This window comes from Ornithodoros turicata, chromosome 5 (genome assembly GCF_037126465.1).
Source record: "Ornithodoros turicata isolate Travis chromosome 5, ASM3712646v1, whole genome shotgun sequence".
NCBI classification, from domain to species: domain Eukaryota; kingdom Metazoa; phylum Arthropoda; class Arachnida; order Ixodida; family Argasidae; genus Ornithodoros; species Ornithodoros turicata.
In genome coordinates, this window is record NC_088205.1 from 66,826,307 (window position 1) to 66,851,706 (window position 25,400).

The 25,400-nt window shown below is 44.9% G+C and overlaps 3 protein-coding genes across 6 annotated transcripts; all 3 read left to right on the forward strand.

Annotated features, from left to right (window-relative positions):
- Positions 1 to 2,959: 2,959 nt before the first annotated feature.
- LOC135395906 (uncharacterized) lies at positions 2,960 to 4,042 on the forward strand. The gene has a single exon (XM_064626993.1). It carries the CDS (start codon positions 2,960 to 2,962, stop codon positions 4,040 to 4,042), a length of 1,083 nt encoding a protein of 360 aa, XP_064483063.1.
- Positions 4,043 to 15,346: 11,304 nt separating this feature from the next.
- On the forward strand, positions 15,347 to 19,823 carry LOC135396151 (uncharacterized). 4 transcript variants are annotated; one of them, XM_064627183.1, is made up of 4 exons: positions 15,347 to 15,443; positions 16,338 to 16,537; positions 19,153 to 19,269; positions 19,710 to 19,823. In XM_064627183.1, exons 1-4 carry the CDS (start codon positions 15,433 to 15,435, stop codon positions 19,757 to 19,759), a joined length of 378 nt encoding a protein of 125 aa, XP_064483253.1. In that variant the 5' UTR covers positions 15,347 to 15,432; the 3' UTR covers positions 19,760 to 19,823. The 4 variants fall into 4 exon arrangements, 1 of the variants encoding a protein (XP_064483253.1); XR_010423331.1 differs by having other exon boundaries at positions 15,435 to 15,468; XR_010423330.1 differs by lacking the exon at positions 15,347 to 15,443 and adding an exon at positions 15,445 to 15,476.
- A 2,669-nt stretch (positions 19,824 to 22,492) lies between these two features.
- On the forward strand, positions 22,493 to 23,968 carry LOC135395907 (uncharacterized). The gene has a single exon (XM_064626994.1). It carries the CDS (start codon positions 22,493 to 22,495, stop codon positions 23,966 to 23,968), a length of 1,476 nt encoding a protein of 491 aa, XP_064483064.1.
- The last annotated feature ends 1,432 nt before the right edge of the window (positions 23,969 to 25,400 follow it).

The following is a 25,400-nucleotide window of genomic DNA, read 5'->3' on the forward strand; positions in this document are numbered from 1 at the left end:
AAATACATCTACCTCAAACAGAAGAGACAGGTACAGACGCATACACCTCTGGTGCTTTCTCCAAGTGCTTCTTGACAAAGGAGGCGATCAAATGACTTCCGTCACAGTATTTCCCGAATGGCATTGCTACATTCGAAAACGCGGGTCTGATCCGACTACGGATGCCCGAGACTATATTAGGAAGGGAAAAATTATGAACTATGTGCAGCATAGTACACTGTAATGAAATGAAGCAATAAATTTAATAGGGTTGAAAAGCGGACCACTAGGTAATTGATCGCCGACTAATAACCTTGCAAGATGACAAGGCATTCAATAACAAGGGGTAACACTGACGAGGAGACTGTTATCTTTCAGTATACAGTATACAAGAAGACTGTCCTGATATCTCACATGTAACGGCCGTTCACAGTCCGAGCGTTGGATTTTCTTAATTACTGAGCTTTAGAATATCGTACGACCTCGCCTGCATACGCAAGCAATAGCGTGGTGGATATTTTGTTCACTGAAGAATGGAACGTAATAGTTGTGGAGCATTTCGCTAAATCAAATGTCTCTCCGTACTTTTCTAATCAACAGTAATGGTAGCAGTATGCTGAGGCAGTGTCATGAATAAGAACGGGCGAAACGTCCAACGTTAGTTTGAAAGATAGTGCAGACGCAGTTTCAGTATTTAGTGCAAATCAATAACGACAGAAGTCTGAGTGTGTGCACTGAGTCTGTGCACAGACTCAGTGTAACCACACAAAAAGAAAAAAGAAAACAAAAAGACACATCGGACAATATTTATCACCTGACATACCGGACAATTATTTTAAACGGTTTAGTTTAGTGTCATCAGTAGGACAAGTCGCTAAATTTGTGCTTGTGGAAATGCGATTTTTTCTATCATTCGCCCGTTCTGTGCGTACGGTGTGTTTCGGACCACTTGGGCATGCTTTAGCTCGACGTGTTTTGAAGAAAAATGCTAAGTGACCAATGAGGATAATAATAATGATAAACGTCATTATTATTTATGAACACAGGCCCAAGTGACATGCCAAATGTAGTTCAAAGTTGCGCAAAATTTATTTGGCTAGCCAAAGTTGCCATACACGGAACAAGTTGGGCACATCACATTTCCGGTTTGGAATTGGTTCCTTTGGCGAAAATTACCAAAGATTGGATTTCATTTGGGTGGCCAACTGCTCAAATATATTCGCCATGTTTGGATTTGCATGTAAAATATGGGCCTCTTTTTGTTGTTTTTTGATCACGCACTGATTCCTTTCCTTCAGCTTGGGAAGCAGATGAATGGCTGACTCTTAGCACTTCAGCGCCACTGCCCCCTCGCTTTAGCTTGGCTAGCGTGAGTGCCATATACACCACCCTTCTCACATAGGCATCGGGCACATCGGCGTGCAACGTTGGCCTCTATGAACAGACTGTTGGAGCACGTTCATCACGTGTATAGCGGGACGTACAACACTTGTAACGATGACGAGGATGCTTCTTTACCATTAATCCGTGCACCTGTCAGTCAAGTATACTAAACAATGTTAATGGCATATTTTCCAGTTAAATAATGTGTTATTAATTCATGCTGTCGTGCCTAATGTGATTACCAGGTCGGGATGCAAAACCAGTCTGTTTACTCTGTTGCTTGAAAAGTAGGCGTGTGCTTAGCGCAGACAGCGGCACGCGAACGATGGAAACACCTAATGCTCTCAAATGAATCTTGACAACTGCTGACCAGGTGTTTTACCTCCATGAGATATGTTTTGTAGATCAGTACGAGTTTGGCTATATTTTGGCAAACCTGTGTGTGGTGGTGGTGGTGAAGATGAAAAACTGCTCGCCGAGGTTGGCCACACTGGAAGCGGGCAGCGTCACGACTAAGTGTGTGTACCATACATGGTCAATCAGCTTTCACCTATCGTTGGCTGGCCAATGGTTGATATAATTAAAAAGTTGCTTTGTTGGCCAAGCAGCGTGCTGACCACACCTTCGACATACGATTGCCAATCTATAGCCATTGGCCAGTGCCTGCTTGAGGGGTTTCCCCGCTTTAAAACGCATATGGGATTAATATCACCGAAGCTTGAGGGCTCAACTATACGCTGAAAGGTGTAGTATTCGCTGAAGGTTTGTATCAATGTTTTCAGTTGATCTAATCGTTTGTCGACATACAGTGCAAAATAAAGGGAAAAAGACATATTGCGCCGTTTCCTAGCATTGTCAGCACATCGAAATTACGGTCACGCCGGTCAGTCTCAAGGTCCAGTTGCCACAAAAAGCCGTCCACTGCTAATCACATACCCGTATCACTACCAAGCGCCAACGTTGGGCTGCGGGTCAACCTGTAGGTCGAGGAGCCGCAACATGAGCCGCAAGAAGCAGACGACTGCTGTTTACACATTCCGACGGCTAACGCTGCGCCATCTCTCAGGAGACAACAGAGGCTTGCGAAGTGCCCGCCTTCCTCCTCGTCCTACTGGCCGGCATCCAAGAAGCAGAGTCTCCTCCGTTGGTCAACATACTGAACCGTTGGTCTCTTGGTCAACATACTGAACTTGAGTACTTCACAGCTATTACTGTAAAAGAAAAATGCGAGAATTCCGAAGCACCGAAGCAGGAAACAATGTCCACGTACGCGCAGACGTATCGCATCGCAGCGCCGTCCGCTACCTTGCTGTCGGATGCTGCCTCGCTACTGACCGTCGTCTGCATCTTTGCAGGAGGCCGAAAACTGACAATCGGCCAATACCAGTTACTTTTGCCTGAGACATATGCATTTTCTCTTTTCCTCATTAAATGTTCACCGCAAACTGAGAGTATATGTAATCGACGCCGTCTACGATAGCAGACGACAGATTGAGGATAACGTAGCAGACGACGATCTGCAAGCGCGCATGCAGCGAACCATACCGTCGTGCTGCATTTCGCTTTGAGATCAATCGGTGTGAATCCCGGAACCGGAATGAATGCACCTGGTAGAAATGCACGAGGGCCTCCGCGAAAGCAGCATGGAGACACCAGAAGAAAAAACAAACGCGTGTCGCCCCAAGATCGATGGAGGATCATTGACTGCGCAAGGCGCGGTGGTGATCTAATTCAGCTGGCCGAGATGCTCGAAGTGAATATAAAGACCGCACGTTCAATTGTGATAACAGACAGAGAGGAAACAAAGAAAAGAGGTGGGGCCATTACGAGGTATGGTGATGAGATAGTCCGTAAGTTGAAGGTAATAGTAGACGAGAACGCAAGCTTGACTTTGGTACAAATCCGTGACATCGTAACGCAGCAATGCCCCGGGGTCACCATCAGCACATCGTCCGTGAACAGGCTTTTAGATGGTCATGGGTACACCATAAAGCTACTCTCGTGTCAACCTGTCGACAGAAACCGTCCTGACGTCAAAGAACATAGGAAACAATACGCAACTTGGCTTCAAAGGGAGGGTCCACAGCTGCTCCGTTACTATGTGGATGAAACAAACTTTAACATATGGTGTAGCAGAAGCTATGGGCGCTCGCAACGGGGAACAAAAGCTGTGCGCCGAAGAGTAGGATCGAAAGGTGCGAATATCAACTTGATTGCTTGTATGTCATCGGGCGGTCTCTTGCACTGGCAAATTGTGGACAAAGTTTCGTGGCAGACGTATAACGAATTTATAGCAGAGGCGTCGCGCCTTGCGGAAGAGTCCGAGCCGAATGAAGAAGCTGTCTTCCTCATGGATAACGCGCCTGCACACAAACGTGTGCACGACGCGAGCTTGAGCACGCGACACTCTACAAAGTATCTGCCCCCTTACAGCCCGTTTCTCAACCCTATTGAGGAAATGTTTTCTAAATTTAAACTTGGAGTAAAGTCCCTCCTCACTGAAAGGCAGGACGAAATTCTTGCAAGGCCGCAAGATATGACTATAAGAGAATACCGTCGCAACATATTGCTTCAGGTTGCGGAAGAAGCAATGAGGAAAATTCAACGTTCAGACTGTGCGGCCTACGACCGCAATCACTTCAAGTACCTAGACGATGCTATGAACGGCCGTGACATGTGAGATGACCGGACAGCCTGCTTGTATAGTAAAAGAAAATAAATCTTTTCCAGATCACAGTGTCGCCCCTTGTTATAGAATGCCGTGAATGCGGTGTTGTTAGACGCTAAGCACTTAACAATTGCCCCGTTTTCCTCCTCGTTTTGGAGCTCGTTATTTACGACAAGGGATACATGTGGTTCAAAAGCCTCCATTATCAGGCTTTTTCGATGAATGCATATTTCAGTTGTTCTTGTTCCCAGGCAACCAAGCCTTGTGTCGTGTTTCTCTGTTTATGTCCCATATCCCATAGTCCTGTACTAACCGATACTAGCGCATAGAGCATGTTATGGTTTAGCACAACGAAGAGGAAGAAAACAGTTGCCATCACGAGGTCTTTTGGGTTCTTCATCCTTTTTAGGAACGTTCTAGTGAGTCTTCGTTTGTCCTCGGAATAAAGAGGTTCGATTATAGTCGCAGTCATTACAATCACAGAGTGGAAGTTCCACAACAGAGCAGTCATAGTCATAAGGAATTATTTTGTAAGGAAATAGTCATAACATATCATAAATCATGCAGGTAGTCCCATACTATCACACTGTAGTGCATAGAGCAATAATAGTCACAAAAATGTCAATTTATGGCTATGAACAAGGAAATAGTCAAAACAGGTAATAAATCACACAGGTAGTTCCATACTATCACATTGTAGTGCAAAGAGCAGTCGTAGTTATAAAAAGTCAATTTATAGCCGTAAACAAGGAAATAGTCATATCAGGTCATAAATCATGCAAGTAGTTCATACTGTCCCATTGTAGAGCCTAGATCAGTAATAGTCGCAAAGAAGGCAATTTATAACCCTAAACAAGGAAATAGTCATAACATATCACCAATCATGCAGGTAGTCCCATATTATCACATAGTAGTGCACTGAACAGTGATAGTCACAAAAAAGTCAATTTATAGCCATAAAAAGGAAGTAGTCAAAATAGGTCATAAACCATGCAGGGAGTCCAATACACTCGCATAGTAGTGCATAGAGTTCGCATAGTCATAAAAAGTCAACTTATAGTCATAAACAAGTGAATAGTCATTACAGGTCATAAATCATGCACATAGTCCCATATTATCACATAGTAGTGCATTAAACAGTGATAGTCACAAAAAAGTCAATTTATAGCCATAAGCGAGGAAGTAGTCAAAGTAGGTCATAAATCATGCAGGTAGTCCAATACACTCGCATAGCACTGGATAGCGTTCGCATAGTCGTAAAAAGTCAATTTATAGTCATAAACAAGTGAATAGTCATCACAGGTCATAAATCATGCAGGTAGTCCCATATTATCACATAGTAGTGCATTGAACAGTGATAGTCACAAAAAAGTCAATTTATAGCCATAAACAAGGAAGTAATCAAAAGAGGTCATAAACCATGCAGGTAGTCCAATACACTCGCATAGTAGTGCATAGCGTTCGCATAGTCATAAAAAGTCAATTTATTGTCATAAACAAGTGAATAGTCATAACAGGTCATAAATCATGCACGTAGTCCCATATTATCACATAGTAGTGCATTAAACAGTGATAGTCACAAAAAAAGTCAATTTATAGCCATAAACAAGGAAGTAATCAAAAGAGGTCATAAACCATGCAGGTAGTCCAATACACTCGCATAGTAGTGCATAGCGTTCGCATAGTCATAAAAAGTCAATTTATTGTCATAAACAAGTGAATAGTCATAACAGGTCATAAATCATGCACGTAGTCCCATATTATCACATAGTAGTGCATTGAACAGTGATAGTCACAAAAAAGTCAATTTATAGCCATAAGCGGGGAAGTAGTCAAAGTAGGTCATAAATCATGCAGGTGGTCCAATACACTCGCATAGTAGTGCATAGCGTTCGCATAGTCATAAAAAGTCAATTTATAGTCATAAACAAGTGAATAGTCATAACAGGTCATAAATCATGAAGGTAGTCTCATAGTATCACATAGTAGTGCATTGAACAGTGATAGTCACAAAAAAGTCAATTCATAGCCATAAAAAAGAAATAGTCAAAATAGGTCATAAATCATGCAGGTAGTCCAATACACTCGCATAGTAGTGCATAGCGTTCGCACAGTCATAAAAAGTCAATTTATAGTCATAAACAAGTGAATAGTCATAAAAGGTCTTAAATCTTGCACGCAGTCCCATATTATCACATAGTAGTGCATTGAACAGTGATAGTAAAAAAAGTCAATTGATAGCTATAAAGAAGGAAATAGTCGAAATAGGTCATAAATCATGCAGGTAGTCCCATACAATCGTATAGTGGTGCGTATCATTCGCATAGTCATAAAAAGTCAATTTATAGTCATAAACAAGTGAATAGTTAAACAGGTCATAAATCATGCTGGTAGTCCCATAGTAGTGCATAGAGTATGCATAGTCATAAAATGTCATCTTATATATAGCAGTAAACGATGAAATAGTGATATCAGGTCATAAATCATGCAGGTAGTCCATCCCATCCCATAGTAGTGCATTGAGTAGGCATAGTCACGAAACAGTCAACGTATAGGCATAAACCATGAAATAGTCAAAACAGGTCAGAAATCATGCAGGTAGACCCACACTACCACATTATAGTGAAAAGAATTATGAAAAGCGAACCCGTGAATTTTGGATTAAATTCCACGGCATAAGGATTAAAATTGGTGGCATGAGGATTAAATTTCACAGAAGAAGGATTAAATCCCACGGAATAAGGATTAAAAGTGGCGGTATAAGGATTAAATCCCACGATACAAGGATTAAAAGTGGCGACATAAGGATTAAATTCCACGGTATAAGGATTAAATTCCGCGGTATATGGATTAAATACGACGGGAAAACCTGTAGACAGTGAAGCCAGACAAAGCGTATGCTTGCCAGTCCGACCGTCCTTGGCTACCTTCGGTAAAGCGTGAATTCACTGCACTGGCAGGGTGTACGTAGGTGAAGCAAGCACCATGTGTCCCCCCCCCTCCCCCCGCTCTATTAGCGAACAGACGTAATGTTGCTGCGCTGTTGTAATGGAGTGCGATGATAATACTGCGGCTCCTTCGGGTTTCGATTGATATGCCTCGGTAAGACATAAATGAGGGAATTTAAAAATTAGAAGTACTTCACTCATTCGTTCATCCCATCTTTCCCATAATCATCTCCGACACGCTCACCATGGTTTTGGCGCTCTATGGCCTTTGTTGCCTTTGTGCCATTAAACACATCAATCAATCAATCAATCATTCGTTCAAGACCGTGTTTTTTGAATGTTCGTGAAACCATCCCAGGACTTGACCATTTCTACACACTTCCTTTGCTACCGTGTTTAAAGGCAGCCGAAGACGGAAAGCATCAAGTGTGTGCCAAGATGTTCCAGTGGTGGTAACCACTAAGTACCTTGCCATCCGATATTAGCAGACAAAAACATCAACAGTGTGGAAGAAATAAACCAATTTATTTCGACGCCCATTGACTTTGTCTTTCGAGACTGAATCGCCGATATGTACGATAGGATGCATTCTGCAGCTTTGATCGCGGTTACCGCACTCGTGCAAATTTTCTTATGATAACAATATCTTTCTGATGCCGAGCATTAAAGGTACGACCAGGCGCAAAATGCTGGACCAATAGTGCTTTGTCATTCAGGTCAGCATAGCTTATATATTTTGATAGCTGAAACGAGCTGCTTTCACAGATTCTTGTCGACACCAGACAAACAAGTGGTCGCAATTTCGTGGAGAGGAAACATCTTCTGCAGGTGTTTCATTCAATCGTGGCACAGAACACATCATTGGTCTCTCCACGGCACGTGCACTCATCCCAGGGATAAATGAAACGCAGGCCGCGCAGGAAGTGAATTATATCTTTTTTGCAAAGGGATACACATCGGCTCATGGCGCAAAGCATATTCCTCCCGTGTGCACCTTAATGACAATTCAGCCAAAATAACAGATTTTACCAAGCTGTTGTGACCGCGTTGAATCCGCCGAGGAAGATTCATTTTGTCGGGGAACATCTTAGTGTTACAGCATTCAAAAGTAGAAAAGGAAACTGTTCAGGACCGAAAATATAATAATATCAGACCGTAACCTTGTCCGGTAGTTTTTGCTGCTTAAATACTGATCACGTTGACTCAAGCTTAAAAGATGGATAATAAAACTGGTCTTGCCTTCACAGCTTCCCTGCACTTTAACTTCAATAAAATAAATAAAATAAATAAAATAATAAATAAAATACAATAAAATTACTGCATGAAGTCGATGTCACACATCCTCTACCCCTGTGGTGTTCTGCCGAACGTTCCGTGAAAGCAAAAAACCTTATTCTCTTTCTGCAGAAGGCAGGTCTTGCTCAACGACCCATCTAACACTTTTCTCTCTCCGACGAACTCATGCCCTCTACGCACCGCCACCCTTCATCCGTCTTTTTTTTTTTTTTTTTTTTGCTATAGTCGAGACGACGTCCACTTCTGTGTGGCCAACAACGGTAAGCCGCTCCTGCCATTACCCCCCCCCACACACACACACACAGTGTTCGGATCCCGATCGTCGGTACTCATAGAGGTCTAACCTTGTCGGGCAACTTGTTGGAGGAAGGCAGCTGGTGAGCCAGTGACATAGGAAACACGTTCTTTAAAGAAAACAGTTTACTCTTAGGATACCGTGCTACACTGAATGTACAGGCGATAACCCAAGACGATATTTAACAAGAAATGCACCACACGTTACATTCACGAAAAAAAAAGAGAAAGAATAGAATCTCTACACTTAAGATAATTGAGTTGGCGGCGATGCTTTGAAACATATACTGAAACGTCCGCACAGGCGGTACAGCCAGTACTTTGAACTGTACAACCACGATAAAACAAAACATATCTCTCTACACGCACGAGTACGTGAAACTGAATAATACTTGCCTATTCCCTCACTCGACGAACTTGCATCGTGCGACTAAACTGTGCAAGCTCGTAACTTTCCCCAAACACGTCTGCCCTTTCCTGAAGGTTCGCCGCTAAAACCCTCCGACACACGAGCTGCTATACTTCTCTCTCTCTGAGTTCTGGACACCAACTGCCCCCCCCCCCCCCAAAAAAAAAACAAACGAATACGAGCAACAGCGGTAGAAGCAGCCAACTTAAACTGTTAAATAATAAAACAAAAGCAACATACTCCGCTTGGTCAAGTGTCTCACCGTCTACAGAACCGTCGTTTTTCGCAGCTGCAGTTGCGTTGATTAGTATACATGACCGATTCCCGTGGCACGGGAAAACGCCGCACGTTCTGGGAAATGCTGTCCCCGCTTTACACGTTGCGGTTGTCCTATGTCTTCGATACTCCCCTTCTTTATAGCGTTTCTCCCCCCCCTTTTTTTCTTTTACAGAGTGTTCAATAGACCTCTACCAAAGAAACGTCTCCGCGACGCCACATGACGTAGGTAGACGTAGTGAAACTGAAACAACGCGGACGGGGAACGTTGTCGTCTCACTAAGTCGAATTTGTTCACGTAGGTCATGGGTCGTTTCTTTGTATTAACGGTCACACAAATGAGTTCACGTTTTTAGTCGCTTTGGCGTCGTCGTGACAACGCGCTTCGCGTTCCCAGTCCAGAAAAAACCGTCCGATAACATGGGGCTATACCAGTAGACTGAAGCAGAACGCGGCCGTACAACAAATAACACGAAAGCGGTTACACCAAACTCTTAAAAATGCTGTAATTTATTGAGCCCCTCTTGTTACTTTGATTTTTTACTGTGTTAGTTCCAGTCTACCAAGTTGGTGGTACGGGCTGTACCATCTGATGTAATTTGTTTGTGAACAGTGAGAGGCGTGTTCTCTCTGAGCCTGGACGCTTTTTCTTTTCTCAACCCCCCCCCCCCCGAACAAAGCAGTGCAACGACCAAATTCTGGAAAACCATAGTCATAAAGAAGAGAAAACACAGGCAAATATTTATCGTACTGTGACAGCAGAGAAAAGTCCAGAAAGTTTCTTGGATCACCATCTATTCTTGCAACGGTTGATCCCCAGGTGGTCCAAATTATCCGTAGTCCTACCCCGTGGCACGTGCAACTTGTCGCCACACTGCGCAGACAAACCTTACGTGTAACATCACGGTACCATTCCCATTATTATTCCCATGATGCAATGAACTTTCTCTTAGAGGCACCAAAGTACAAAACTTTTCCTGAACCACCATCTATTCTTGCAAAGGTTCATCCAAAGCTCGCTCCCATGATGCCATGAACTTTCTCTTAGGGGCACCAAAGTATGAAACTTTTCCTGGACCACCATCTATTCTTGCAAGGGTTCATCCAAAGCTCGCTCCCATGATGCCATGAACATTCTCTTAGGGGCACCAAAGTACAAAACTTTTCCTGAACCACCATCTATTCTTGCAAGGGTTCACCCAAAGCTCGCTCCCATGATGCCATGAACTTTCTCTTAGGGGCACCAAAGTACAAAACTTTTCCTGGACCACCATCTATTCTTGCAAGGGTTCACCCAAAGCTCGCTCCCATGATGCCATGAACTTTCTCTTAGGGGCACCAAAGTACAAAACTTTTCCTTGACCACCATCTATTCTTGCAAGGGTTCACCCGAAGCTCGCTCCCATGGTGCCTTGAACTTTCTCTTAGGGGCACCAAAGTACAAAACTTTTCCTGAACCACCTTTCCTTGCAAGGGTTCACCCAAAGCTCGCTCCCATGATGCAATGAACTTTCTCTTAGGGGCACCAAAGTACGAAACTTCTCCTGAACCACCATCTATTCTTGCAAAGGTTCATCCAAAGCTCGCTCCCATGATGCCATGAACTTTCTCTTAGGGGCACCAAAGTACGAAACTTTTTCTGAACCACCATCTATTCTTGCAAGGGTTCATCCAAAGCTCGCTCCCATGATGCCATGAACTTTCTCTTAGGGGCACCAAAGTACGAAACTTTTCCTGAACCACCATCTATTCTTGCAAGGGTTCATCCAAAGCTCGCTCCCATGATGCCATGAACTTTCTCTTAGGGGCACCAAAGTACGAAACTTTTCCTGAACCACCATCTATTCTTGCAAGGGTTCATCCAAAGCTCGCTCCCATGATGCCATGAACTTTCTCTTAGGGGCACCAAAGTATGAAACTTTTCCTGAACCACCATCTATTCTTGCAAGGGTTCATCCAAAGCTCGCTCCCATGATGCCATGAACATTCTCTTAGGGGCACCAAAGTACAAAACTTTTCCTGAACCACCATCTATTCTTGCAAGGGTTCACCCAAAGCTCGCTCCCATGATGCCTTGAACTTTCTCTTAGGGGCACCAAAGTACAAAACTTTTCCTGAACCACCATTTTTTCTTGCAAGGGTTCACCCAAAGCTCGCTTCCATGATGCAATGAACTTTCCCTTAGGGGCACCAATGTACAGAACTTTTCCTGGACCACCATCTATCCTTGCAAGGCTTCATCCAAAGCTCGCTGCCATGTTGCCATGAACTTCCCTTAGTGGCACCAATGTACAAAACTTTTCCTGGACCACCACCTATGCTTGCAAGGATTCACCCAAAGCTCGCTCCCATGAGGCTAAATGTACAGATCCCGAGAAAAGTTTACGGAACACCAGAGCGAGGTATTTTTGAATCTCGGCGACACCTAGCGGCGAACTGGAGTGGTCACACTTACTGAGAGGTGCGTCGAGTACCCGGTCACCTGTTTGTAAGTCAATCTGCTACTGTTTGCAGCAACCGTGTCGCTCAGTTGACTATATACACCACTCCAGTGGTCCGTAAACATTTGTCGGGACCTGTACTTTCTCTTCGAAGCACCCCATATCATCGTCATCATGTATTTCTCTCTCTCTCTCTCGGAGCACCAATGTACAAAACTTTTTTTGAACCACCATCTATGCTTGCAAGGGTTCATCCAAAGGTCGCTCCATGAACTTTCTCTTAGGGGTACCAAAGTACAAAGGTTTCTCCTCGCGGAAAGATGCCGTTAGCTTGACATCAACACAAAAGGAACAGAATCCAATCCTCCTTTAAATTTTTAGCGGACGAGAAGGCAAGCACGCATTCCCAGGCAGGGTAAGGGGACGTTTATCTTGACAATTTGGACAAGACCTTCAAAATAATTGATGCTTCAAATGATTGGTCGTGGCTCGCAATAAGTCTTGCGGAAGTTCATTGCACACTGACCGTAGTGTGTCCTCGATTCTTTCGTTTCTAATAATCACGAACCTTTTCTATGCATGTAGCATTAGCATATTTATGCTCATTCCATAAAGCATGTACCGCGAATCAGGAAGGATAACTGGATGGCGGTGTGTGCTATTTCCGAGCGGGCTGCCCGCCGACGAGGACCACTGGATGTAACGGCGTTCGATGAAATGGGCGGACACCATCGAGGGAGCCTGAGCCCCTTAGAGCACAAAAGGTGGCTTCTCTTTCGAGACGGCGACTCCACCACCTAGTGTAAGCTTCTTTGTGTTGGGACGGCGCACCGATAAAGAACTCTAGTTCTGAGCACCCGCCATGCGTTGCTTTGAGCGTCTTTCTTGGGAGCGTTGCTTTTCCAGTAAGAGAATCTCAATCTAACTTCTAGTGCAGATGGTATAGATACATCAACATTGTTCTCATCCACCCAAGGCGCGAAGTGTACCAGTCACCCGGGAGGATATGTTTAATGCTGATAGAAAAAACAAGGGAAAGGTTAGCCATGATGTAGGCTCTCGGAAAGTCAACGACGCCACGCACGATGGTTCGATCAGGCTCCACGAGCAGAGAAGGCAGCCAGTCGGCTCAAGCTCCACGAGACCAAAATCAGACTTTATTGTCGTTATTGCCTTTTGCACACAACCGAAATCCACCTGCCGTTTCATCACGGAACTACCAGTTTTCTTAAAACGCAACAATTACGTACCTTGATTCCTCTTGCGTCTTGGCAACATATCCCTGAGCCCGAGGAAAGTTGGGACGGAGTTGTTCCCTTCCATCCCCAATTTCTTCATATTCGGGGTATGTCGACCGTCTCATGATCACACCAGTTGACTTGCGTCGCCCTACTATGCTTACCATATGTGTTGAGCTACACGGAATTATGTTAAAGTGGCACAACAGACACAGAAAACAGCTTTTATTTTATTTAGTCCATGAACAGAAGGTGCCTCAAGGATTCTATACGCGAAATTTCAATAATGTTTACGAACACTGGGCATTTCTGTCAATTTTTGAAGATCTGCTGAGCCTCCACAAGTTTCCATGGCGCAGCGAGCCACCGACGTAATCATAAGCTCACAAATTGCAATGATGTCATGTTCTGGAGAGGGTACTAGTCTCCTAGCAACGCCGTCGGCGTCCGGGGAGGGTCACGTGGTGGAGAAGTCGTCTGAGGCTAACCGAAAGAGGGAAAAATGGAAGAGATGTCTCCTCCCTCCTTTGTGTTTTCTCCAAGGTCGGAGCGGCCGGATGGTATGTCACGTGGGGCTCCGCTAGCGGTGTGCAAAAAGGGAGCCCCCCAGAAGACGCGAAGGGCAACAACGTTGCCAGATGAGAGTCGAGCGTTCCGTGGGAGCATAACATGACGTCACAGTTCTCAAAAATAAAAATTGAATTTCGCTAGCTTTCGCGTTACGTAGAGCGAAAATATTTTGCAGGAATGTAAAGTGAGACAAGAAGATTTCTGTAGCATAACTGTGGTAAGATTCTGAAGGGACGAGATTTAGTTCGCGTGGCACTGTAACGTATTTCTCACAGAAGGTCTTCAGTGTGTTGTAACGCTTTCAGTCAATACGTCTATTGCGGTTCTTTGCATTAATTACGAATTTCGATTTTTTCTTGGGTCACCAATACTTTAATCGCGTTACCACAATGGACTACATGGCGAAGAGGCTGATCAGGTAACCCAGAATGGAAATTGAAGTTACACATGTGCGTTGATAATTCGAAAATCATGAAAGCTCGACCGAAAGCTCGAATACGGAACATCTCGGAGCGAAAGCTCGACCTTGTGTATGGAATGCTAACCGTGTCATCGCTGCTAACATTGTATATGTCGTGACGTTTTTATATTCCTTATTTTAAACATAATACTAGACAGACTGCAGTTGCCGGTCATAATGGCATATCCTACAGTTCGAACTGTGGAGGACAATCAAGGTACAGAAGCAATTACACCTACTAGAGTAGCGAGCATGATAAGCAACAAACAAATGACAAGATAAACACCACGCATAGTGCAATGTGCATCGACGCAAAGAAATACCTGAACAGTAAGTGTCGCGGTTATGGAATCAACGGAAAAAGAGGAGCTGTACTTGGTGCAAACCATTTGTATAGCGAATGATACGTAATTTCTGATATCCTACTTTGCAATGTTCTACACGGACATAAAAAAGAAAAAAAAAGTATGAAGACACAGTGTCAACCTTGTCATAATGTTACATCTCTGTTAATGAGACGGACGTCTCAAATCGAAATTACTGAACAGTAAGCAAACCATTATTTCACATTCAGAACTTTCCCTCGCCCAACAGTAAAGGGATGTTCGTCACCCAACTCCCACTTGCCGTTAACTCGTAGATTAGCTACTTTTGAGTACTGACGTTTGAGTACTTATAGGCATAGACACCAGAGACCCTTCCCTTCCTTTTTTTGAATAGCAAGCCGGCTCTTTGCCTGGCTAACCTTTCCTTTCTTTTTTCTTCATAAACATATCACCCTTCCCTCCCTCTCTTGTTTTGTAAAATGCTAGAAAATCGTCCACATGCCTGAAGGGCTTATAATTGCAGGTTTCCTCAAGACAACTGAAAACCTTCATATCACGTTTTTGTAGAAGGATATCGGACAGCACTGGTGCCACTACTGCAGTAGTGGCACCAGTGCTGTCCGATATCCTTCTACGGTTAACGCTCCACTCGTTTGAATATGAGTATCACTTCAGTCACGAATGAGGGTGAATGAAACGCATAAACATGGGGATAAAGCGCAGAAGCGCACATATATCACTGTAGATTATCTCCGTTAAGCGAACACGTTTTCTCACAAATTATTTAAACTTACATTATCAGGTGATGCCCCGTAGCCGCAAACAGACCGTATATCTTACCGAAGACCTGTTCAAGGCTTGCCCAAAACCGTGTAAGCTCATTGCAACGCTCCCGTAGGTGCACGTGGCACCGACAGCCGGGTAGCGGGATTCCATTTCCTGGAATGTGATCGTGAGTTTGTGCACATTTCCTCAACCGGGCTCAAGGTTGCTTTTTGGCGCGAGGCACGTTTTAGCGCGTGTCAAAAAGAGCCAATAAAGAAGGAACAGAGAGAAAGAGAGAGATAAAAAGTGTTTCGAGGGGTGGAAGTCGAATGTTTTATAAACGGGGAACAACAGTGTGCGGAAGACAGTTGCGTTCATAATGTCGTGCAGGTGAGTGTCGCGAAAATTTTCTCCGGTAAATGGGTATGCGGCTTTCCGTTATACCTTACCTTACAGTGTCATTTTTGGACTTATGATGTCGAGGATATTTCGGGTACTTCATTGAATGTATGTGAATTGGTATACAGAGCCTTACATGCTTCTTTTTTTTTTTTTTATAAAGATCATTCTATTTGTTGTGTATTGCCACGCAGGCCTATCCTATCCTATGCGATTTGTAGGGGATTGCGTCAGTGTTTTTTCTCGCTGCAGTTGCAGCAAGATGAAGTCTACTGCTGAGCTGTGAAGTCAGTGCTCTCCTATCTTGTAACTTCTCTGTAATACTTTGGTTGTTCCAATTTTTCCTTCGAAATTTTGCTCTTTGTTCTAACGTTGGCTTCGGTTCATTAAGAAAAAAAGAAAAAAGCACTAAATAAGTCCCCATTATTCGTGTTCACAAGGCCGCCTGTACTGCTTCGTTAATGATGCATAAGCCGATCTCCGTAAAAATTGCTCTCTGGGCAGTATTTAATTTTTGTTTGGTCCTGCAGAAGGTCTTGCCGCCAAAAACTGTTTCTGAGCCAACTTGTGCTATATTATAAATAGCGTACTCTATTCTGATGAGCGGAAGTATGCAATATATATCCAGTTAGGTACCTACGATTCAGGCGGAAAAGATCGTGTGTGTGTGTGCGTGTGGAAGCAGAATTCCGCAGCAGTAGTCATTTTTTGTCTCTTCATTCTATCATATCAGTTAATCATACATATATTATACTGCTGCGAAGAGTGAGATGCTTTAGTAATATAGGTACAAACTCGAAAATTGTGAAACACGTGTCTATATGCCATCGATGTTCACGCTAGTTTCCCGGAGGCAGCAAGAAGTACTCGTTCGCTCTCTTACAGGATATTCCTCGTAGTGCTGGCGACAGCCACATTGTGCAGCCTCTTGGTGGACTCGTGTGATCAAATCAACATCTGCTCTCAGGAGCAGTGTAAAACTGCTCCCTTGTGCCGATCGAACCAAGATGATGTGCGCAAATGTGTAAAGCATCAGGAAGGCGGAACGACTTGCTACTGCTTCCCTCACTGCGTAAAGAACATTAGTAAGTGAAACTTTAGTCTATCGGGATGTACGCACTGGGTGAAACTGTATTGCATGGATCGACTGCATGTGTACGAGGTCAAACTGACTGCTGAATTATGCCAGGGATGCCCTCCGCCTCTTTTCGTTATAGGAAACTCTTGCAAGATTCGAGATGATAAATTTCTGTAGTATGCAGGAGGGACGATAAATTTTTGTACGAGCACTAATAAACAACCGCAATGCCCGGGAACCTTTACGGGTTCAGTTTGCTTATCTGGAACTCACTTTTATCAAGCTATGGCATTTTGTTACTTGTACGACATGCCAAACTGCATGATAAACAACCATGTGGAAACACCAGCAAAATGGTGAAAGTAGATTCGGAGGGAGAATCAGGCCAATAGCAACCGATATTTTGATGCTGTTCTTTTTAATGGGCACCGTCCTTAGCATTAGTATTGTACTTAAAGTGCGTAGGAATTGTGTGGATGAAATTGTTTTGACTTACTCTTGCGTAGTCGAGGAAATCCAATCACCCGTCCTTGTAACTAAATTAAGTAAGGTTAGTCCGAGGGGCGCTTTATTAGTAGTGGGCTGCTTCCGAACGCATTTACACCACAAGTGTACACTCAAAGAAAAAGGACTAATTTTAGTCAGGATTAAATGCTTAAAACTTTCAGGATTAAATGCATTGCCACAAAAAAAAAAGTCGCGTGCTAAAAAAAAAAACCTTGCGACATGTATTATGCAAAATTTCGCAAGAAAGAACCTCTATTTTTTTCCCTCTCTGTGTGGGTGCAAGGCTGTTATACGAGGGTGGTTCCATAAGTTTCCGGCCCGACCAACTTTTAATAGTCAGAGACGAAACAAGTGTATCACTTTTCGACATAGTCACCCTTAACTTCGATGCACTTTTGACACCTTTCAAGCAGCATTCTTATACCCTTGAAAAAATAGTCCGAAGTTTTGTCCGCACAATACTCGAAAACTGCCTCTTGCACCTCACTATCGTTTTGAAATCTCCGTCCTCTGAGATCCCTCTTCAAGTTTGAGAACAGGAAGTAGTTACTCGGCGTAAAGTCTGGACTGTAGGATGGGTGGTGGATTTCTTCGAAGCCGCACTCCTTTAGTGCAGCCTTGGCAACAGAAGCCGTGTGGACAGGGGCATTGTCCTGGAGCAACCGGACACCTCGACTCAACCTGCCGCACCTCTTTTCCTTGATGGCGTCTCGCAGTCGGTGCAGGAGTGAAGCATAATAAGTCGCATTCACTGTGGTGTTCCTCTCTTTGAAGTCGATGAGGAGGATCCCGTGACGATCCCAAAATATTGTTGCCATGATCTTCTTTGTGGATTGTGTGACCTCGGCTTTCCTTGGGGGTGCTTCTGGTTTGCGCCATTCCATCGACTCCTTTTTCGAACGGGGATCATAGTAGAACACCATAGTCTCATCCCCTGTGACAATTGGCTTCAATATTTCTCTTGCCAGAGCTCCAAAAACTCTTTGGCACAGAGGACGCGCTGTTGCTTTTGAACTGACGAGAGAAGTCGTGGCATCCGTTTCGCACTGACCTTTTTCATGTGAAGGCCCTCTCCGATGATGCGAAAAACGGTTGTTTTGGAAAGCCCCAGCCTTTCTAAGAGATTTCCTTCACCTTCAGACGCCTGTCGCTCAGCACTTCCTCCTCGACGAGAGACAAATTTTCTTGTGACACCACTTCCACTGGATTACCATCGCGTGGATCATCTTCAATGGACTCTCGCCTCAGTCGAAACTGCTTAGCCCATACTTTTACCGTTGTGTACGACGGAGAGGCTTCCCTGTACACGTTGTCCAGTCGCGCTTTAATTTCCATAGGCGAAAGTCCCTCTTTTGTCAAGAATTTTATCACAGCGCGGTACTCTATTTTTTTTTTTTTCCATTTTAACTGAAGAGTGCATCCTGGCTGTTTGAAATGCCGCTCTCCAACCGACAAAAGCATGGAGAGGGTTGAGGGTGGTGCTCCGACCCTCCAACAGATGGCACCACGCGTCCTTAATCGCATTTTCAAATTCGCGCGCATTTTCTACCTGGGGCCGGAAACTGATGGAACCACCCTCGTATATCCTTATTCCATTAAATTCACGAAGAGCACATATTTACTTAGACTGTTGCATTCAGGACATTTCATTTTTGAACCGTTCGTCACCTCATCAGGACACATCTCATCCTGTCCATTGTGCCTTGGGGTAGTGGATCGCACCTTATGTGGCGAATTTCCGCATTCATTATCATTTGTTGTTGCATTCGAGATGCATTTGAGATAATTTGCGAAGTGACTATTTGCAGTGTTGGGGAGTAGATTTCGGTGTTAGAGGACTAAAATAGGGAGTAATGGGGGGGGGCAGACTAGGGGATTAGAAACGGCAATTTCTTGAGTGTGGTTGACCGGAAAAAGAGTAAATTAAATTTGTTTCAGTTCCTGACGCATTAAGTGCACTAGTCCAGACTGTGCATTTTGTCGAATAACTCTATAGCAGTATGCTGCGTGATTATTAGCCAAATAATTGTAATTAGACTCGTTATTAATATTCTTATCGCCTGACAAAATGAATTGCATATCGAACGATTGGTATCACATTTGTGTTTATTTCAGATAAATGCCAAAGAAGTACGAGATGTCACCATGTCCGTTGTGCGTACTACCCGTCCAATGCCACGCATACATGGGTCTATCCAACTGGAAACTGCAACTGCTGCGGTGCATTGATCGGTGAGTTTGAAGCGAACTTATGGATGGTCACGATACGATATTCGTCATTATCAGTGTATAAAAACTATGTCCTTACGCACGGCTTTAGGATGGCGTAAATGGGACCACAGAAAAAGAAATCAGCGCCCCGATAAGGCCCCATCAACACTGCCAACCCTTTCGAATTAGAGATCATACTCAACACTCTGTCATTGGACTTTCATATTCTTATCGCGCTTAAAATCTGATAGCCGTAATGTGAATTCTTTCGTCTTGGGCCACCCATATTTTCTTTCTATATACGTACAACCGTCTATCGTCCTTGTTGGAGCTGTGTCCACTTGTATGACCATAGAGGTCAGGACCTTGTCGTATGTTTTGTCCGATAAATCGAGATCAAGATAGATTCACATATATTACTGTTTGAGACTCCCCACTGACTCACCATTTTTTCTTTACAGATAACTGTCAACTGCACCAACTGATTTCTCATGGTTGTGCGAGCTTTTAAGCCATGCTTATTGCTTCGAATTTTCGTAGACGAAATAAAATGTTTTGTATAGAGCTGTATACAACCTCTACGACTGTCTTTCATGCATGAGGCTCGAATAACAAACGAATCCTGCAGTGCACTTGCACACCTACTGTGCCCACTCATCTCCATCTGACTTAGAAAGTGCGATGAACTGGTGAGCATATGTGGAAAAAACTAGATCTCCAGTTTCTCTCGTGCATTGATTATAGTACAGGCACTAAAAGAGAAACCACCTGCAATCGAACAGGAAAATGTATGTCTCAACATGAGAGCGCGCAGCTCCACGTTGTCGCTCGGAAGCTCTTCGATTCACGTACCCTCCTATAATGAGAAGTACCCCTGTACATATGCTAATCAATGTTAATGATACTGTCGGGGACGAGCCGTCGACGTGCTATTGTCATGCGTCGCGTGCCTTTCTTGCTATCTGAATCTGCTTGCTTTCCGTATGATTTGCTACGTTTGTAAATTCCGCACATTCCCAGAGAAAGTTTACTTCATATACTAGCTCCGCTTCTGCGTGCATGCTGATTCATACCCTATTACGTTAAATAGCCTTTCGTATTACGCAAATGCAAACGTATTACGCAGTATGCTCCTGAGAGCGAGACATTTTCGCCTTTGTTAACATCCGGATGGCTCGTGTCCCTGAATATTTCTCGATGATGTCTCTCGAACAAGGGGTTTCCCTTTAGCTAACATATACATTATCGGCATCGAAATTTTTGTTTTATTGGAGAAGGTCTATGTCTTATGTCGAGTTTGCATTTCCGGGAAAAGGAAAGGATGAGTCTACATCATTTTCTGGAAAGTGAAATTGGTACGTGGAACGTCAACCCGTAGGAACAAAAGACAGCACCCGCCGAAAGAGACTGGAGAGTTCAGTGGAAGGTAGCCCACGTTAAAGATTTCTAGCGCTGCTATCAGAGATGACGCCCCTGGCGGTGTGTCCCTCCAAAGAGAGCAAATCTGGTTGGCGTAGGTGGTACCCAAGGTGAAGACTTGAAATGTTGTGGGTTCGAATCCTACCACCGGCTGAGCTGTCTGGGGTTTTCCTAAGATTTCCCATAAAAATGCCGGGACAGTTCGCTCTGAAGTCTGCCCAGGACGCATACTAACACCCGCTCCCCCTATCGCCCACTGCTTCCTGCTGTCCCCTGTCCATCCGTCCATATCTGTACGCCGCTCATGGACACAGTTGCTTCGCGGCGCTAACACACAAAAAAATCTTGTGGGAATACCGTTCATTTGAAATAGTGGGAAACTATTCCTATACTCTCGGCGCGAAGCCCGTCCGTCCCACGACAGAAGAAAGCGCAGCACAACAAAATGCAAGAACAACAAAGAACAAAGTTTTCTTCGACTTATGGACAAGCCAGCTGAGCTGCACAGGGAAGAACAGATCCAAACCCGTGCCCGTGCATTTATATCCCCTAACACCCCCCCTTATACACATGCGGTACCTGATCGCCGGGGTCCGCCATCTATTGGCGCACAGAAAAGTAACCTGGTGAAATTGTCCATAAAGACTACAGCTTTTTCCGTCGTTATTAATCCTCTTGTCGTACATTTTAATCTTTATACCATGATATTTAATCCTTTTGTCATCGGAAATAATCCTCCTTTCATTATTTTTAATCCTCATTTCACATAATTTAATCCGTTTCTCATGCAATTTAATCCAAGTGACTATGTGTGGGATACGTGACTTTTTTGGTGTATTTTGGGACAGTTCCCATGTGTACGCATATTCCACATGCTTTTCACTAATATTGTGGGTTTCTGCACCATAGCGGGATACTGTGGGACTGTCAATCTGGATTACGGTGTTGGGGGACTATTCCCATGTCTACGAGTATTACCCATGGTTTTCATGAAAAACGTGGGTTTCTGCATTGTAATGGGATACTGTGTGGGATGCTGGATGCGGATTTTTCTCTGCCAGAGCTTAAAACTGCCCTTCGTTTGTCCCGACCCAAATCGTCCCCTGGTGTAGACGGTGTTGCGACACGAGTTTCCCCGGGCCTATTCACTAATGCAAGAGCCTATTTGCGTCCTCCAAGAATGGTCAGCGGACGCCGAGCAACCCTTTCTTCCCGCATACGACCTGGTTCTTGAAAAGATTCTCAAAAGTCACAACGGACAGTTAATCCGTCAAACCCATTAACGTGTCTCCAACGTGGGCGCAAAAGCAGGTCACGGTCGGATCAACTGCCTTTCTTCCCTCGAACAAAGCGGCCACCTCCAGACTGGAGACGACCCAGACGACAGTGATATGTACACAACTGATACGTTTAAGCCAAAGTGCTTTTATTGTTAATGAAGTGAGTGCTCTTTTGTATGTAACGGCCACGGCCGCTCGAATGCTTTATAAGGAGCGGACTCTCCCGTTCGCTCTGTCTGTTCTCTGAAACCCGTCGAAGATGCAATAAACCACTGTTTTGTTGTTTGAGTCGGACCCCTGCCTGGCCACCTCCCCGTCACATGACCGCTCGGACCCCGAGACGCAACAACTGGATGGCAGCGTCGGGATAGACCTCGCTGGACCGCAAGTCGTCGCATGGGTGAGTGCACCGCTTTCCTTGTCAGATCTTTACCAGACGGTGAGGAAGCACTAGGCAAATTCTGTTAGCTATTTTGGTTAGGAAGCACGAAGTTCAGCTTCAGCCCAAAAGTATAGCGGGGAATTTGGCACTCTAGAGAGGAACCATGGACTTAAGCAAATTGCGGGTACCAGACTTGTTACTTCTGCTGGAAGAACTTGGAGGTAGCGCTGGGCAGGCAAAACGGAAACCCCAAATCATTGAGCTTATCCGGGGAATTGGAGCCGATGATGAGGAACTAACGGAATGTTGGCAGTTGATTCTTGAAAGAAAAGAGAAGGAAGAAGCTGCAAAACAGGAGCGCGTTGAAAAGGAAAAACGCGATCATGAGCTCACTGTGAAAAGATTGGAGTTAGAGAGACTCAGGTTGGAGGCTGAAAGTTCCGGACGTGTTGTAGGCAGAAGCGCGAACAGTGAGCGAATCAAAATCAAAGATCTGCTACAACCTTTCAAAGTCGGGGAGGACATTGGTCTGTATCTCGTCAATTTCGAGCGCACGTGTGAGAAAGTAGGTTTCGAGCGCGATGTCTGGCCTCAGAAACTCCTCACTCTATTGCCCTGTGAAGCCGCGGATGTCATAGCTCGGCTAAGTAAAGAAGACGCCGCTGTCTATGCCAAAGCGAAAGACGCTCTGTTAAAGAAATACCGCTTGTCTACCGAAGCCTTTCGGCAGCGATTTCGCACGTCTAACAAGAAGCCAGACGAATCATTTCCAGAGCACGCGTACAGGCTGAAGGCAAACCTGCTAGAGTGGCTTAAGAGTGCAGAGGTGCACGGCGACCACGATAAGGTTATCGAATGTATAGCTTTAGAACAGTTCTATCGCTGCCTCCCCGAAGCGACCATGTTTTGGGTTCAGGATCGCATGAAAGAGGTAGATGTGCAAAAAGCCGCAGAACTCGCGGAGGAGTTCGCAGCCCGTCGTAAAGCGCAGACAGTGAGCACGCTGTCGTCTAAGGGTTCGCTGGAAAGCGAGAAGGAAAGCCTAGAATCAGGAAAGGTTCATAGGAAAAAGTTTCATTCCGGGCGTTTCGGAAAAGGTCAGGAAACAGCTAAGCGAAACGGCAGCGAGGCACGACTGACGCCTGCTACGTCAGAAAACAGAGGCCAGTCTAACAGAGAGAATACGAGGGTATTCGAGTCTAGGAGACGTGACGTTTGCTACGTTTGTAACAAACCAGGCCACTATGCGGGAAGCTGCCCGAATAAAGTAGTGTTTTCCTACGTCAGTAGCAGCGCCGAGAACGCAAAATTGCTCGAACCGTACCTGCGGGACATGACTGTAAATGACAAACCGTGCCGAGTACTACGTGATTCTGCCGCTACGATGGACGTTGTCCACCCATCGTACGTAGAAAAGGAAAACTACACTGGGGAATCTGCCTGGATTAAGCAGGTCGTGGAAGAACACAGCGTGTGTCTTCCGTTAGCAAGAGTTACCATTAAGGGTCCATTCGGAACACTGGTGACAGAGGCGGCAGTATCGAGAAACCTCCCTCAGGCGTATCCCTACTTGTTTTCGAACAAATCTGAACAGTTGCTAAAGGACCGTGGTCAGTGTTTTTCAGATGAGCTTCTTTAACTCGCTCTAAGGCAAGAGAGCTGGCGTCGAAAATGGAATACGATGCTGTTCCAAATCAGACGGCACAGGGAGACCCGATAAATTCCGATAGTCTGAGTGCGGGTGGCGCCGATAGGGGAACTTCGGGAAGGGACGAAAATCGCGCCCGTGAAGAAATTGCGCAGGAGGCGACGGACGCGGATGTACAGCCCTTCGAAGGCAACTTCCTATCGCCAGTATCGAAGAATTTTGAAATTCTTGCAAACGTAAATGCGGAAGCTTTCGCCAAGGAACAGGAGGCTGACCCAACGCTTATCGAGCTGCGTAACAGCATCAAGGAAGGTGTAGCAAGGAAAAATATTAAATTTTTCGTACGATCGGGCCTTCTATACAGACAATATCAGGACCGAAATGGTAGGACTTTTGATCAATTGGTGGTTCCGCAGAAATACCGTGACGACCTCCTTCACATAGCCCACTCAGGGTCATGGGCTGGGCACTTAGGGATTCGTAAGACTAAGCTCCGCTTGGTGCAGGAGTACTATTGGCCCATGTGCTGGAAGGATGTGGAAATGTTTGTAAGGTCGTGCGACACATGCCAACGCGTAGGTAAATCGGGCGACAAGAAGAGAGCCCCGATGCAACTTGTCCCCATTATCACAGAACCATTCAAGCGTCTAGTGATAGATATTGTAGGACCACTTCCCGCCACAAAGTCAGGTTTCCGCTACATCCTTACTGCGCTCTGCCCTGCAACTAAGTTCCCGGAGGCAGTGCCTCTTGTAGAAGTAAAATCCACGACTGTTGTTGACGCACTTCTCAGCATATTTGCGCGCGTCGGCTTCCCATCAGAGATCCAATGTGACAACGGGAGCGTTTTCACCAGCTGTCTAACCACTACCTTCTTGGAAAAATGTGGAATTAAGCTAATTCACAGCTCGATATATCATCCCCAATCGAATAGCGTGGAACGCGTTCACGGAGTGTTAAAGCGCGTATTGCGGTCGTTGTGCTTTGAAAACAAAAAAGACTGGGAATCGTGCCTCCCGGCGACTATGTTCGCACTACGCACAGCTCCGCATGAAACAACCGGCTTCAATCCAGCAGAGCTAGTTTATGGCAGGAACCTAAGATCGCCATTGCGCTTATTGAGGGAATCTTGGGAAGGCCAAGGAGAGGACCCGACGGTCGTCGTGTACGTTCTGAATCTCTTAGAGCGATTGAGTCACGCTAAAGAAGTTGTTGAGCAAAACATGAAAGCGGCTCAGGAAAGAGCAAAGAGATATTATGACAGGACGGCCAGGAAGCGAGTGTTCGCGACAGGAGACAAAGTAATGCTGTTGAAACCCGCAAAGCAAAACCGACTAGACGTGCAATGGGAGGGACCCGCCAATGTAGTGCAAAAGATTTCAGACACCAACTACGTGGTTGAGCTAGGAAATCGTCGGAAATC